This window comes from Lonchura striata, chromosome 2, assembly GCF_050655825.1.
Source record: "Lonchura striata isolate lonStrDom1 chromosome 2, ASM5065582v1, whole genome shotgun sequence".
In the NCBI taxonomy this organism is placed as follows: Eukaryota; Metazoa; Chordata; class Aves; order Passeriformes; family Estrildidae; genus Lonchura; species Lonchura striata.
The window spans coordinates 564896-580631 of record NC_140704.1 but is presented as its reverse complement, the minus strand read 5'-3'; the positions used below and the strand labels follow the sequence as shown (position 1 = coordinate 580631).

Sequence of the window (15736 nt, the reverse complement as noted above, 5' to 3'; positions counted from 1 at the left end):
GCCCCCTGCCAAAGCAGAAGCCATAATTGGTCTGTGCTGGTTTCCAGGTTGTTTATTCTGTTGATCTCTCACATGTTCTGCTGCCCTGCCCAGCTCTGTCCTGCAGGGCAGCGTGTGGGGCTCTGCCCTCAGTGGGATGTGACAAACATTAAATACCAGAAACTCCCTGGGCTGCATTTACAAGAACGTGCCAATATCTGTCACCTACGTTGGACAGTGTGTCCCCAGCCTGGACCAACAGAAAAATGCCAACACCACAGTGAGACATGGAGGGCGTGAAGAAGGAGAAAAAGGACAAGGCACACCCAATTTCCTCCAGCTTGTCCCCTTTGGACCCCTCATCTAGAATCCTAAAATTTTACTTTTGCACCCGTGCCACACTTAATTATTACTTATATCAAACACTCAGAGCCTGTAATTCATCCTGTATATAGAAAACTCTTTTCCATGGGCAGAGATCACAGCCAGTGTCTCTGGGGGCTCTGTCCAGGGGGTTCCTGACCCCTGCCAGGGTCCCAGGGCAGCCAGAGGGAAGCCCTGGGCTCCCACGGGCACGGGGTGCCAGGAGCAGGGCGCTGCAGTGCCAGCGTGCCCCGCTGCAGCAGGACAGTGCCAGGCTTTGGGAACCCCTCCTTGAGCCCGGCCAGGTTCCCCCAGGCCCCTGCGAGGCACAAAGGAGAAATCGGCCAAAATCCCACCAAGGGCAGAAAAGTGAAGCCCAGCAGGTTGGAAAGGCCCCGGTAATTCCAGGGAATCCGTGAGCTGACGGAGCAGCTGGAGAGGCTGCTGGGAAAGGGAGCCCTGCCCCGACAGCTGCGATGCCCTGGCACAACCCCAAATTCCATTGGGCAGCACAACCCCAAATTCCAGTGGGCAGAACAACCCCCAAATTCCAGTGGGCAGAACAACCCCCAAATTCCAGTGGGCAGCTCAGCCCCAAATTCCAGTGGGCAGAACCCCCAAATTCCAGTGGGCAGCATTACCCCAAATTCCAGTGGGCAGAACAACCCCCAAATTCCAGTGGGCAGCTCAGCCCCAAATTCCAGTGGGCAGATCAGCCCCAAATTCCAGTGGGCAGCACAGCCCCAAATTCCAGTGGGCAGCACAAACCCAAATTCCAGTGGCCTGGCACAGCCCTAAATTCCAGTGGGCAGCTCAGCCCCAAATTCCAGTGGCTGGCACAACCCCGAATTCCATTGGGCAGCACAACCCCAAATTCCAGTGGCTGGAACACCCCCAAATTCCAGTGGGCAGCACATCCCCAAATTCCAGTGGGCAGCACAACCCCAAATTCCAGTGGGCAGCACATCCCCAAATTCCAGTGGGCAGCTCAGCCCCGAATTCCAGTGGGCAGCACTACCCCAAATTCCATTGGGCAGCACAACCCCAAATTCCAGTGGGCAGCTCAGCCCCAAATTCCAGTGGCCTGGCACAGCCCTAAATTCCATTGGGCAGCTCAGCCCCAAATTCCAGTGGCCTGGCACAGCCCTAAATTCCATTGGGCAGCACAACCCCAAATTCCAGTGGCTGGAACACCCCCAAATTCCAGTGGGCAGCTCAGCCCCGAATTCCATTGGGCAGCACAACCCCAAATTCCAGTGGCCTGGCACAGCCCCAGGGACGGGGCCTGGCGTGGGCAGGGAACCGGGACGTTAACGAGTGACGGAGCTGAAACGTCAGGAACCGCTGGGAAACAGAAGCGGAAGCGGAGCCCGTGGTGGATTCTGCCCTTTTTCTGTTTGTTTTTCCTTTTGTCATGGTCCCTCTGGGGCAGGTGGAACTTTCACTTCTCCTTTCACAGGAACAGAAGCCGCTGGCGCTTTGATCCGCCCCCATCATCGCTTGTGTTATCACTTTATTGGCTTTGGTGATTTGTTCCTGTTTTCATCCAGAGCAACTTGTCGGGAGACCAAATATTTACAGAGTTATGTAAACAGAACTGGTTTATGTGCTGTTAATTTGCTTTTTTTCTGATTTTATTTTGCCTTTCTATTGAAAAAGAGAGAATAACGACAGAAAAACTTTCATCTTATGGGTTCATACTTTTGTTTCAACCAGTGAAGAATCCGAAAGTCCAACCAAGCTGGGAGTTGGTGTGACGATGTGGGATCGTGCGATCCTGTGTTAACCTTCCCAGGCCTGCCCAGAGGGAGTGAAATTTGTGATGATTTGGGGAGCTTTTAGAAAAGCATTAGCGAGTGAAGGGAAGGATTTTAGCAGAAGAAAACACCAAAGGGGGGTGGAGGAAATCAGAAAAGCCTCTCAGCAGCCCTCGAGCCCCGTAACCGTTTTTGGGAACACTCGCAGTCGCGCTGAGCACGTCCGGGGCACCGCTGGGTTTCCTGCCAGTGTCCCAGGGAAATGAAAATCCTGAGTTTCCCAGGGAATTACAGCGCTGGCGTTCCTGAGCCGTGGGTGCAGCTCCCTGCAAAAAAGAGATGGGATGGGATGGGATGGGATGGGATGGGATGGGATGGGATGGGATGGGATGGGATGGGATGGGATGGGATGGGATGGGATGGGATGGGATGGGATGGGATGGGATGGGATGGGATGGGATGGGATGGAATGGGATGGATGGGATGGGATGGGATGGGATGGGATGGGATGGGATGGGATGGGATGGGATGGGATGGGATGGGATGGAATGGGGCAGTTACCCGCAGACATGAAAAACAGGGCGGGAAAAGCATCAGCTAGCTTTGAAAAGGAATTAATTGTATTTATAAGCTCAACAAGAGTCAAGGCACAGCTTTTGTTTTGTGCCAAAATTAAACCTCAGCCGAGATCTGTGGCGGAGCGCAGGCCTGACGTGAAACCAGCACCTCTTAGAGGAAAAGGTTTTCTCAGGTCTGGCAGGAAAAGGTTTGTGCTCTGTGTTTTCTGTGAGAACTTTTGCGCATCAAAATGTACAAATTGCACCCGCATCCCCCAGGCAGAGCTGGGGAGCGGCTCAGCTGCCTGGACCCCTGAGAGCCCCAAAAACCCACAGCCCTGAGCCCCGATACCCCAACCCCTCACACCCCAACCCCTCACACCCCCAAATTCCTCACACCCCAAACCCTCACACCCCCAAACCCTCACACCCCAAACCCTCACCCCCCCAACCCCTCACACCCCAAACCCTCACACCCCCAAACCCTCACACCCCAAACCCTCACAGCTCCCCAAATTCATCACAGCTCCCCAAATTCCTCACACCCCCAAACCCTCATACCCCAACCCCTCACACCCCCAACCCCTCATACCCCAAACCCTCACACCCCCAAATTCCTCACACCCCAAACCCTCACACCCCTGAGCCCCAATACCCCAACCCCTCACACCCCCAAACCCTCACACCCCCAAATTCCTCACACCCCCAAACCCTCACAGCTCCCCAAATTCATCACAGCTCCCCAAATTCCTCACACCCCCAAACCCTCATACCCCAACCCCTCACACCCCAAACCCTCACCCCCCCAAATTCCTCACAGCTCCCCAAATTCCTCACACCCCAAGCCCTCACACCTCCTGTGTTTAACCGTGTCTAGTACGTGCATTTCACGCGTATTTTAATATTTAAACATGTTTAATACACGTATTTAATGTGTATTTTAATATTTAACTGTGGTTAATACATGTATTTAACATGTATTTTAATATTTAACCGTGGTGAATACATGTATTTAATGTGTATTTGAATATTTAACCATTTAGTCTCTGCATGTAACGTGTATTTAATATTTAACCATGTTTAATACATGTATTTAATGTGTATTTGAATATTTAACTGTGTTTAATACATGTATTTAATGAGTATTTTAATGCCTATATTTAACTGTGTTTAGTCCATGCATTTAATGTGTGTTTTAATATTTAACCATGTTTAATACATGTTTTAACGTGTATTTTAACATTTAACTGTGTTCAGTCCATACATTTAACGCGTATTTGAATATTTAACTGTGTTTAATACATGTATTTAATGAGTAATTTAATACTTATATTTAACCCTGTTTAGTCCATGCATTTAACATGTATTTTAATATTTAGCTGCGTTTGGTACGTGCATTTAACATGTATTTAAACATTAAACCGTGTTTAATACGTGTATTTAACGTGTATTTGAATATTTAACTGTGTTTAATACATGTATTTAATGAGTAATTTAATACCTATATTTAACTGTGTTTAGTACATGCATTTAACATGTATTTTAATATTTAACTGTGTTTAGTCTGTACTTTTAACGTGTATTTGAATATGTAACTTTGTTTAATACATGTATTTTAATGTGTATTTTAATATTTAACCATGTTTAATGTGTGCATTTAACGTGTATTTTAATACCTATATTTAACTGTGTTTAATCCGCTCTTTTAACATATATTTTAATACCTATATTTAACCATGCTTAGTCTGTGCATTTAATGTGTATTTTAATATTTAACCATGTTTAATACATGTATTTAACGTGCATTTTAACATTTACCTGTGTTCAGTCCATACATTTAACGTGTATTTGAATATTTAACTGTGTTTAATACATGTATTTAATGAGTAATTTAATACCTATATTTAACTGTGTTTAGTATGCGTATTTAACATGTATTTTAATTTTAATCGTGTTTAGCATGTGCATTTAAAGTGTATTTTAATTTTAACTGTGTTTAGTCCGTGCACTTAATTTGTATTTTAATATTTAAGCATGTTTGGTCTGTGCATTTAACATATATTTTAGTATGTAAGCGTGTTCAGTCCGTGCGTTTGATGTGGGGTCCAAGGGGACAAGATGGATTTGGATGTGTCCTGACCTTCTCCTTCTCCTCGCCCTCCATGCCTCGCTGTGCTGGTGCCACTTTTCTGTAGGTTTAGGACACGCTGTCCAGTATGGATTCTAGATATTGGCAGCTCCTGCAAACATGGCACAGGCAGCTCTGGGTATAAAACACAAACGCTGCCCCGGGTGCCACGCGGAGTGCCAGGCCGAGCTGCTGGCAGAGCTCGGCAGGGCAGGGACAGAATGTTCCAGAGAAGGGAAATCACCAGCCTTGAGCAGCTGGGAAAAGGGACACGGGGCTCAGGAGAGCTCCTGGAACAGGACTGGCCATGGGTCTAGAACAGCTACTTATTCTATTTGAAACATATATCTGCATAGGTATAGATGGAGATGGAGATAGAGATGTAGATATAGATGTATAGATATAGATGTAGATAGAGATATAGATGTAGATATAGATAGAGATATAGATGTAGATATAGATGTATAGATATAGATGTAGATGTAGATATAGATATATAGATATAGATAGATGTAGATATAGATGTATAGATATAGATGTAGATGTAGATGTAGATATAGATATATAGATGGTATAGATATAGATATAGATATATAGATATAGATATAGATATAGAAATATAGATATAGATTAGATATAGATATAGATTTAGATATAGATATAGATATAGATATAGATATAGATATAGATATAGATATAGATACAGATACAGATGTAGATGTAGATGTAGATGTGGATATAGATATAGATATAGATATAGATATAGATATAGATATAGATAGATAGATGGAGCTTCCCATGGAAATGGGGAAATGTTCTCATATTTCCTCACATTTTATATATATATATATAATTATTATTTCACATAATTGTATTTTTGTATTTTTATATTGTTACCTTTTTATTTTTATGGTTTTATATGTAAATATTTACACATTTAAATATTTCTACATTTATATATAAATATAAAACGTACCTATATATTCATATATTTATATTTAATATCACTTAACATAAGTGATATGAAAGATATTTATTTAACTATATATTTATATTAGAAATATAATTTATATATCTTATATATATATATTTATATAAATAAATAGTTTTATAGTTTTATAGTTTTATATAGATGTATATATCTATAATACGTTTATATATTTATATATAATTCTATTATATATATATATATATATATATATATATATATATATATATATATAATTATATCATTTTATATTTTTATGTATTTATGCATTTTATATTTATATATGAATATATATTCCAGAACGTCCCGCTGGAATCTGGAACTTGTCCCACTTTTGCCCTTTGAAAAGACTTTTCCTGGGCTTCTTTGGTGTTTTGGTTTGTTTTTGATGATGTTGGCTTTTATCACTGAGCCCATTATTTTAGGGGCTTTACAACCATTTATTTTATTTATTTATTTTTACTCATTTATCCTGGTGAACTTTTAGGTTTTTTTCAGGGGGATTGGGTTGGGTTTGGTTCTTTTTTGCTTTTAAAATCCCTCACCCTACTTTTCGAGGTTTTTAAAGCCACTTTTCCTGGGTTTGGGGCTTTTAGAAGGATCTGTCCTGGGTCCTTTTGCTTTTAGAGCCACAAATCCATTTTTAGCTTTTCAAGCTATTTATCCTCTTTTTGAGGGGCTGTAAAATCCTAAAATCCTCTCGGGCCCTCACCCCCTTCTGGAGGCCTTTGAGAACCCTCCCAGACTTTTTCATTTTTATTTTACTTACCTGGGTTTTTTTTTTGCTTTTAAAACCACTCCTCCCATTTCCAAAGCTTTTAAAGCCCCTTCAGCCACTTCACTTTTTGGTTTTTTAATTTCCTTTTAAAGCCTCTCATTTTGGGCTTTTTGGTCTTTCGAAACTGCTCCTACCCTTCATTCAGATTGTTGCTTTTAAATCAAATTATTCCATTTCTGGGGAGCTCTGGGGAGCGATTTTGCCTCGAGTTTGGCTTCAGCGATAATTTCTGACCTTTAGGGGCCCTTTTCCCCACTTTGGGCCCTTTTTGGAGCCTCCCCCAGTTCTGGGGCTTCCAATTCACTTCTAGCCCTTTGCTTTTTGGCTTTTAAAATTATTTATTCCTATTTTTGGGGGAGGATGTGTGTTAAACATTCCGTGGGGCTTTTAGACCACTTGGCCCTGCTGGGTTTTTTGGCTTTAAAAGCAGTTTTTCTTTCCTTTCTCTTTTTCTTTCTCCTCTCCTCTCTTTTCCCCAGTTTTGGGAGCCTTTTATAAAGACGTCACCATTTTGGAGGCTTTGACATTTTTTGGCTTTTAAAATTGCCTATCCTGAAGGTTTCTTTTGCTTTTAAAATATTTTTTTCCCCCTCTTCACTTTAAAAATCACTTTTCCCATTTTTGAGACTTTCAAAACTAATTATCCTTTTTTTTTTGGGTTTGTTTTATAAATAATATATCCTAGGATTTTTTTTTTTAGCTTTAAAACCACTTATCTCGATTTTTGGGCTTTATTAAACCACTTACCTCTGCCCTTTTTTTTTAAATCATTTGTCACATTTTGTTCTTTTGGCTGCAAAGAAGGACTTATCCTCTGTTGGTTTTCCCCCCTCCATGATTTTAAAACCACTTACACCATTTTCTGAGGCTCTAAAACCTTTCTTCCCCCCTTTTCTGGCTTTAAAAATGACTTTTCCTAGAGTATTTTTTAATGGCTTCTCAAACCACTTGTTCTGTTTTATGGGACTTTAAAATCGACTTTTCCTGGGTTTTGGGGCTTTTCAAGGCACTCAGGCCATTTTTCGTGGTCTTTGAAAAACCTCTTATCTCACTTTTTTCTGCTTCAAACCCCACTTATCTTTTTTCTTTCTTTTTATTTTTTTTTCCTTTTAAAACCACTCACCACAATTCTGGGGCTTTTAAAACCTCAACCCTTTTCCGGAGCCATTTTAAAATCACTTACCTTTTTTTTTTCAGTTTAAAAATAACTTATCTTGGGACTTTTTTGAGCGATTTAAATCCCAGTTTTGGGGCTTTTACGACCACACACCAAATTTCCAGAGTTTTCTAAAATCACTTATCCCATTCTTTTTAAAATTGCTTATGCTGGGTTTTTTTTGGCCGTTCAAACCACCCATCCCTCCCCGAGGGGATTGAAAATATTGAAACAAATTTTGGGGCTTTTCAGAGGCTTTTCCTGGGGTGACATTTGCTTTTTAAAACCACTTTGGTGGGTTTTTTTTTGGTGTTTTTTTTTTGTTTTTTTTTGTTTTTTTTTTGTTTGTTTGTTTTTTTTTTTCTTTTAAAATGATTTATCCCATTTTATTTTGCTTTTGAAGTCAGCCGCGGTGCTGCCGTGGGAACGGGCCGCGGCCGCGGAGTCTGGGGGTCCCGGAGCCCGTTCCGCGCGGAGTTTGGGGGTGGGCGCCCGGTTCCCGTGGCAACGGGAGGGCCGGGACGCGCTGCCATGGCAACGGGATGCGGGACGGAGGCTCCGAGGGGCATCTTCCGCCTGGATTTTGCGGAGCCCGGGGGGCTCGGGGGTCCGGAGCGCCGCCGCCCCGCGCCCCCGGCCCGGGGACCGCGGCTCCCGAGGGATTTCCCGGCTCTTCTCCCGCCTCGGGCCCGGAACCCGATCGCCCCGAGCGGCCCCAGCGCGGGGGGGGACAACGACCGGGCGGCCGCGGAGCCTCCGTGACCCCCCCCGGGTGATCATTAACCCGCGGGGGGCGGCGGTCGGGACCGGGGTCGGTGCCGGGGGTCGGTACCGGGGGTCGGTGCCGGGGGTCCCTCCCCCCGCCCCCGCGCGGGCGCGATGCGGCGGAGACAGCGAAGGTGCGGACGGGGCTGCGGGGGGGACAGCGGGGACCCCGGTGCCGCCGGTGGCCGTGACCCCGGGCGGCCGGGGGCGGGGAGGGGCGGGAGGGGGCAGCGCCCGGGGGGCGGGAGGGGTCAGTGCCCCGGCGGGGGTCAGTGCCCCGGCGCCGGGCACAGACCGGCAGCGCTGCTCGGACGGGGCGGCAGAGCCAGCGCAGGTGGGTGGGGGGCGTGGGGGGCTCCCCGGGGCGAGCGGGGGCGACTCGGGGTCCTGACACCGGGGGCTCCCCAGCGGGGGTTCAGCGCCGGGCCGGGGTTCAACAGCCGACCTGACAGAGGGGTTTGGGGGTGCTGAGGGGCTCCGGGCTGGGCGGGAGGTTTTTGGGGGCCACCCAGTTTTCGGGGCTTACCCCACGGTGTCCCCAGTTCCCCGGGGGACACCGATGGTCCCTCCGGTTTCACTGGGGGCCCCCCCATGTTCCACCTGGTTCTTCTGGGCCCTCTGTTCCCCCCTTGGTGGTTCCTGGGGGTCCTGCCTCGGTCCCCCCGGTTTTGCCGGGGCTGGCCCCAGCTTTGCCGGGATGGCGGCACTGCTGGAGCGGGGGGTGCTCAGCCGTGCCCCGTCCCCTCTCCGGTGCTGAGCCCCGTCCCCACGGCCCCCAGGATGCGGCTGCTGGGGCTGCCCTGGGCGCTGGCGCTGCTGGCCGCCGCCGCCGCCTCCGGCCCCTCCGCGGAGCCCCCGGACCCCGCGTCCATCTTCGCCGACCTGTCCCCGGCGGAGCTGCGCGCCGTGCGGACCTTCCTGATGGAGCGGCCGGAGCTGGGGCTGTCGCCGAGCCGGGGGGGGCCGCTGGCCAAGAACTCGCTGTTCCTGGCCGAGCTGCTGCCGCCCGAGAAGCGCTCGGCGCTGCGCTTCCTGGAGCGCGGCGGGGCGCGGCCGCCGCGCGAGGCGCGCGTCGTGCTCTTCTTCGGGGCGCAGGCGGAGCCCAACGTCACCGAGCTGGCCGTGGGGCCCCTGCCGCGGCCCCGCGCCTACCGGCCGCTGCCCCTGGCGGCCGGCCGGGCCGTGCCGTTCTGGGCGCGGCCGATGACGCGGCGGGAGTACGAGCTGCTGCACGAGGCGCTGGCGGCCGCCGTGGCGCCGCTGGAGCCGCTGCTGCGCGAGGCCACCGGCTTCGGCTTCCAGAACTGCTCCGAGCGCTGCCTCACCTTCTCCGACGTCGCCCCGCGCGGGCTGGGCCCCGGCGAGCGCCGCAGCTGGCTGGTGATCCAGCGCTTCGTGGAGGGCTTCTTCCTGCACCCCGCGGGGCTGGAGGTGCTGCTGGACCACCGGGACCCCGACCCGCGGCGCTGGGCCGTGCTGCGCCTCTGGTACAACGGGCGCTACTTCGGCAGCGTGCGGGAGCTGGCCGAGAGCCACGCGCGGGGCGCGCTGCCCCTGGCCCGCCTGCCCGAGCCCCCCGCCCGCCGCCTCTTCTCCAGCTACGAGCCCCGCGGGCGCTTCCCCGGCGGGACCCGCACCGAGGCGCACGGCGCCAAGGTGTGCGAGCCGCAGGGCCGGCGCTACCGCCTGCGCGGCAACCGCCTGGAGTACGGCGGCTGGAGCCTGGCGTTCCGGCTGCGCTCGTCCGCCGGCCTGCAGCTCTTCGACGTGCGTTTCGGCGGCGAGCGCGTGGCCTACGAGCTGAGCGTGCAGGAGGCCATCGCCTTCTACGGCGGCCACTCGCCGGCCGCCATGCAGACCAAGTACATGGACGCCGGCTGGGCCATGGGCGCCTCCAGCTACGAGCTGGCGCGCGGCGTGGACTGCCCCGAGACCGCCGCCTTCCTGGACGCCCACCACCTCCTGGACGCCGACGGCCCCGTGCGCTTCCCCCGCGCCCTCTGCGTCTTCGAGCTGCCCACGGGCGTTCCCCTGCGCCGCCACTTCGACAGCGACTTCCAGGGCGGCTTCCACTTCTACGCGGGGCTGGAGGGACGGGCGCTGGTGCTCAGGACCACCTCCACCGTCTACAACTACGACTACATCTGGGACTTCCTGCTCTACCCCAACGGCGTCCTGGAGGCCAAGGTCCACGCCACCGGCTACATCCACGCCACCTTCTACACGCCGGAGGGCCGGCGCTACGGCAGCCGCGTGCACAGCCACCTCCTGGGCAACATCCACACCCACCTGGTGCACTACAAGGTGGACCTGGATGTGGCAGGTGAAGGGCCCTGACGGCTCCCGACGCCCCCTGGCCGTGGGGAGGGTGCCGGGAGAGGGGCTGGACCCACGGGGGGTTCCAGGGGCTCAGGTGCCTTGTTTCTGGAAGGGTGGCATCACCTGGGCACCACCCGCACCCTCAGACAATGATCCCCTCCGTGCTGGCATCTCTGCAGGGTCACGTCCCTCCATGGCAGTGGGATCTCCCGGCCCTGGTGATGTCTGGGCCTCGGGCCCTCTATGGCATCTCTGCAGGGCCCCAGTCCCCCATGGGTGATGGCATCTGCCTGGGGTCCCAGCCCCTCATGGTGGCGTCTCTGGAGTCCCAGCCGCCCACGGGTGATATTTCCCAGCCCACATCCATGGCAAGGTCTCCTGGTGTCTCTGCCCCTTGTGGTGGTGGTGGCATTTCCAAGGTGTCGCAGCCTGCTGTGCCGGCATCTCCTCAAAGGGCCTCCTCTCCATGCTGGTGTACCAAACTGGACCCCAGCCCACCACGATGGCTCGATTGTGGGGTCACAGTCTTCCTTGGGCTGGCACCTCAGCCCGCCGCGTTGGCATCTCCACGAGGTCCCAGTCCCCATCCGTGGTGACACCCCCGCGGTGTCCCACCCCTCCAGGGCGGCACCTCGGCGGTGTCCCAGCCCCGCACCCCGGGGAGCTGCGCCGCCGTGGCCCCTGCACCGACACCCGGTCCCCGCAGGCTCCGGGAACAGCTTCGAGACGATGGACATCCGCTTCGAGAACATCTCCAACCCCTGGAGCGCGGGGGCGCGCGTGGTGCAGCCGCGGCTGCACCGGGAGCCGCGGCGCCGGGAGCGCGAGGCCGCGCTGCCGCTGGGCCGGCCCGCGCCGCGGTACCTGCTCTTCTCCAACCCGCGCCGGCGGAACCGCTGGGGCCACCGCCGCACCTTCCGCCTGCAGCTCAGCTCCCACGCCGGGCCCGTGCTGCCCCGCGGCTGGCGCGAGGAGCGCGGCGTCACCTGGGCCAGGTGGGCACCGCGGGGTTCCGCGGCGTGGGCACGGTGGCACCTGTGGGGCACGGCGTCCTTGCCCCGCTCACGCCTTCCTGGGACGGCGTGTCTCCCCGCTGGCACCTCTCCATCCCTGGGAGCCGGGGAGCTTCCAGAGCTGGGAATGGCCCTGGAGCCGGGAAACCCCTGGGAGCTGGAGCAGCCCGTGGGAGGTTGGGACACCCCGGGGCCCAGGGGGCTGGCGGAGCTGGGGAGCCCCTGGAAGCTGAAGAGTTTCCAGGAGCTGTGAAACACCCTGGGAGATGAGGGAGCCCTGGAAATGGGGATCCTCCCAAGATCTGGGCATCCTCCAGGCTTGGGAAACCCCTCGGGAGCTGGGGAATTCCCCTGGACTTGTGGAACCCCTCAGGAGCTGAGGAGCGCACAAAGCTGGGGACCCCCACGCCCCTCACCAGTCCTGTGCCCCCCTGGCGTGACTGGGCCGTGGGTGGCACAGTCGGGGGACCGGGGCGGGGGTGGGACAGGAGCTCCCCACCCCCAGGCTGACCCCAGCCCTCCCTTGTCGCAGGTACCACCTGGCCGTGACACGGCGCCACGAGAACGAGCCGAGCAGCAGCAGCATCTACAGCCAGAACAACCCCTGGGACCCCCCGGTCACCTTTGAGAGCTTCATCCGTGACAATGAGACCATCGAGGACCAGGTGACACCGGGGGGACGCCGGGCACACGGGGCTGGGGGTTTCCTCCCCAGAGCGGGGCCATCTCTGGGGCTCCCCAGCTCCAGAGGGTCGCCCCAGCTCCAGGGGGGTCCACGGTGCCACTGACGCCGTGGTGTTCCCCCCAGGACCTGGTGGCCTGGGTGACCGTGGGCTTCCTGCACGTGCCCCACGCCGAGGACATCCCCAACACGGCCACCCCCGGCAACGCCGTCGGCTTCTTCCTGCGCCCCTTCAACTTCTTCGACGAGGACCCGTCGGTGGCGTCGCGAGCGCCGGTCATCGTGCGGCCCCTGGACCCGCCGGCCTGCTCCCGCCTGCAGATCCGGCGCTGGACCCCGGCCAGCCCCGGGCCCTGCGTGCACCCCGAGCCCTTCTCCTACAACGGCACCTACCGCCCGCTGTGAGCGGCACGGGACCCCGAGCCGGGGACCCCGAGCTGGGGACCCTGAGCCGGGGACACCGAGCTGGGGACCCCGAGCCGGGGCTGGGCCGGGGACACCGAGCCGGGGACCCCGAGCCGGGGACCCCGAGCTGGGGACACCGAGCCGGGGACACCGAGCTGGGGACACCGAGCCAGGGACACCGAGCTGGGGACACCGAGCCCGGGACACCGAGCCGGGGACACCGAGCCGGGGCTGGGCCGGGGACACCGAGCCGGGGACCCCGAGCCGGGGACACCGAGCCAGGGACACCGAGCCGGGGACCCCGAGCTGGGGACACCGAGCCAGGGACACCGAGCCAGGGACACCGAGCCGGGGACCCCGAGCCGGGGATTCCGACCCGGGGCTGGGCCGGGGACACCGAGCCAGGGACACCGAGCCAGGGACACCGAGCCAGGGACACCGAGCCGGGGCGGGGCTGGGCCAGGCTCGTGCGACAGAGCCAGCGGCGCCATCACCTCCCCGGCCCAGCGCCGCGGGGACACTGCTGCCATGCCACACCGTGTCACACGCTGCCATGTCACACCATGTCACACGCTGCCATGTCACACCATGTCACACGCTGCCACGTGTCAGGCCCAGCACAGGCGGTGCCACCTCCTGAGCCCAGCGCCACGGGGACACTGCTGCCAGCGGGTGTGGGACACATCACACCATGTCACACGCTGCCACGTCACACACACCGTGTCACACGCTGCCACGTGCCAGGCCCAGCACAGGCAGTGTCACCTCCTCTGACCCTGGCACCAGTGCCATGTGAGACCCTGGTGACACCGCGGTGTGGGATGTGTCACACCTGTCAGGCTCAGTAAAGGCGATGCCAACCCTTCCACCAGCATGTGGGTCCCTGGTGCCACCAGGACGCTGGGCTATGGGACACTACACGGTGTCACACGGCGCCATATGCCAGTAAAGGCAATGTCACCTCTGCTGGCACTGGCAGGAGGACATTGGTGCCACCAGGACACCACGGCACGGCTCACGTCCCATTGTGACACACGGTACCGCCCGTCAGGCTCAGTAAAGGTGATGCCACCACACGGGACCCCAGTGTCACAGGGACACCACGGTGTGGGACATGTGCTGGGCTCAGGAAAGGTGATGTCACCTCCTCCGTCCCCATGTCTCTGCCAATGCTGCGGCCACCGGCATGCTCCAACCCAGTGTCCCAACGTTTAATCACGGTGACATCCGAGGTCACTGTCCCAGGCGGTGACACGCAGAGCCGGGGGTCTCCGTCTGGTTTATTGGGGGCACCTACGCGGGGGTGACATGCAGGGCTGACACGGGACAAACACAGCACACGCTACGGGGCGCCGGGCAGCGGCGGCCCCTCGAGCCCTGCGTCCCCCTCCCTGTGCGTGGGGTGACAGTGCCGGTGCCACCCGGCTGTGCGGGGGGAGCGGCCGGGGGCTCGGGGGGCGCGGCCCGACGGGAAGGGGCACGCGGAGGGTCCGACCCTCCCTCGGCCGGGCCGGCCCCGGGGACACGGAGGGGACACACGGACCCGCCGGCCCCGCCGCCGCCGGGGGTCCTGCGGGGGGACACGGCGGGGGGACACGCACACACAGACCGGGGGGCGACACGCGTGTCCCAGCGCAGCGGGACCCCCCAGCACACGCGACGTCCTGGGGACAGGACCCGGGGACACACCTGTGCACACACACCCCCTGTGCACACACACACTGTGCGCACACACACCTGTGCACACCTGTGCACACACACACCCTGTGCACACCTGTGCACACACACCCCCTGTGCACACACACACTGTGCACACACACACCTGTGCACACCTGTGCACACACACCCCCTGTGCACACACACACTGTGCACACACACACCTGTGCACACCTGTGCACACACACCCCCTGTGCACACACACACTGTGCACACACACACCTGTGCACACCTGTGCACACACACACCCTGTGTACACACACCCTGTGCACACCTGTGCACACACACACCTGTGCACACACTGTGCACACACACACCCTGTGCACACACACACTGTGCACACACACACCTGTGCACACCTGTGCACACACACACCCTGTGCACACCTGTGCACACACACCCCCTGTGCACACCTGTGCACACACTGTGCACACACACACCTGTGCACACCTGTGCACACACACCCCCTGTGAACGCACACACTGTGCGCACACACACCTGTGCACACCTGTGCACACACACCCCCTGTGAACGCACACACTGTGCGCACACACACCTGTGCACACCTGTGCACACACACACCCTGTGCACACCTGTGCACACACACACATCTGTGCACACACACACACGGCGCACACCTATGCACACACTGTGCACACACACACCTGTGCACACTTGTGCACACACACACTGTGCACGCACGCACTGTGCACACACACTGCACACACACACCTGTGCACACCTGTGCACACACACACTGTGTACACACACCCTGTGCACACCTGTGCACACACACACATCTGTGCACACACACACTGTGCACACCTGTGCACACACACCTGTGCACCCCCGCCGCCCCGGGGCTCGGGGGGGAGCAGGAGGAGCAGGAGGAGGAGGAGGAGGAGGAAGAGCAGCACAGTCTGACAGTCCGGGCAGGGGCCCCGGGATGAGGCGGGATAACGGGGGTCCCGGCGGCCCCCGGTTCCCCCGCGGCCGCCGGCACCGAGGGCCGCGTCCACGGGGCAGCGGCCGGAGCCCCGGCGGGCCGGGCCGGGGGAGGCTCTGGGGACCCCAGGGCTGCGAGATCTGTGTCCCCCCGTTCCGGGGTCAGGGGTCTGCACGTCCCACGG

At 56.0% G+C, this 15736-nt stretch overlaps 2 protein-coding genes across 7 annotated transcripts; one reads left to right on the top strand and one right to left on the bottom strand.

Annotated features, from left to right (window-relative positions):
- Positions 1 to 8244: 8244 nt before the first annotated feature.
- Positions 8245 to 13761, top strand: AOC1 (amine oxidase copper containing 1). Of its 2 annotated transcripts, XM_085572870.1 has the most exons (5): positions 8245 to 8605; positions 9251 to 10794; positions 11497 to 11785; positions 12336 to 12468; positions 12612 to 13761. In XM_085572870.1, the coding sequence occupies exons 1-5, from the start codon at positions 8586 to 8588 to the stop codon at positions 12888 to 12890; spliced, it is 2265 nt and encodes a 754-aa protein (XP_085428996.1). In that variant the 5' UTR covers positions 8245 to 8585; the 3' UTR covers positions 12891 to 13761. The 2 variants fall into 2 exon arrangements, with proteins under 2 accessions (XP_085428996.1, XP_021394694.3); XM_021539019.4 differs by lacking the exon at positions 8245 to 8605 and having other exon boundaries at positions 8925 to 10794.
- Positions 13762 to 14150: 389 nt separating this feature from the next.
- On the bottom strand, positions 14151 to 15713 carry LOC146768080 (uncharacterized). Of its 5 annotated transcripts, none has more exons than XM_085572890.1 (3): positions 14849 to 15713; positions 14628 to 14780; positions 14151 to 14579 (listed from the first exon to the last, which is right to left on the bottom strand). In XM_085572890.1, exons 1-3 carry the CDS (start codon positions 15215 to 15217, stop codon positions 14184 to 14186), a joined length of 918 nt encoding a protein of 305 aa, XP_085429016.1. In that variant the 5' UTR covers positions 15218 to 15713; the 3' UTR covers positions 14151 to 14183. The 5 variants fall into 5 exon arrangements, with proteins under 5 accessions (XP_085429016.1, XP_085429017.1, XP_085429012.1 ...); XM_085572891.1 differs by having other exon boundaries at positions 14151 to 14780; positions 14849 to 14896; positions 14954 to 15713; XM_085572886.1 differs by having other exon boundaries at positions 14628 to 15713.
- Between the last annotated feature and the right edge of the window lie 23 nt (positions 15714 to 15736).

Excerpts from the sequence above, each read along its gene's own strand:
- AOC1 (XM_021539019.4), top strand. The coding sequence starts at position 9,063 with ATGTTCCACCTGGTTCTTCTGGGCCCTCTGTTCCCCCCTTGGTGGTTC. Across the intron at positions 10,795-11,496 it reads GGTGGACCTGGATGTGGCAG|GCTCCGGGAACAGCTTCGAG; the intron begins GTGAAGGGCCCT and ends CGGTCCCCGCAG. Across the intron at positions 12,469-12,611 it reads ATGAGACCATCGAGGACCAG|GACCTGGTGGCCTGGGTGAC; the intron begins GTGACACCGGGG and ends TGTTCCCCCCAG.
- LOC146768080 (XM_085572886.1), bottom strand. The coding sequence starts at position 15,217 with ATGTGTGTGTGTGCACAGGTGTGCACAGGGTGTGTGTGTGCACAGGTG. Across the intron at positions 14,580-14,627 it reads GTGTGCACAGGTGTGCACAG|GTGTGTCCCCGGGTCCTGTC; the intron begins GTGTGTGTGCGC and ends GTGTGTGCACAG.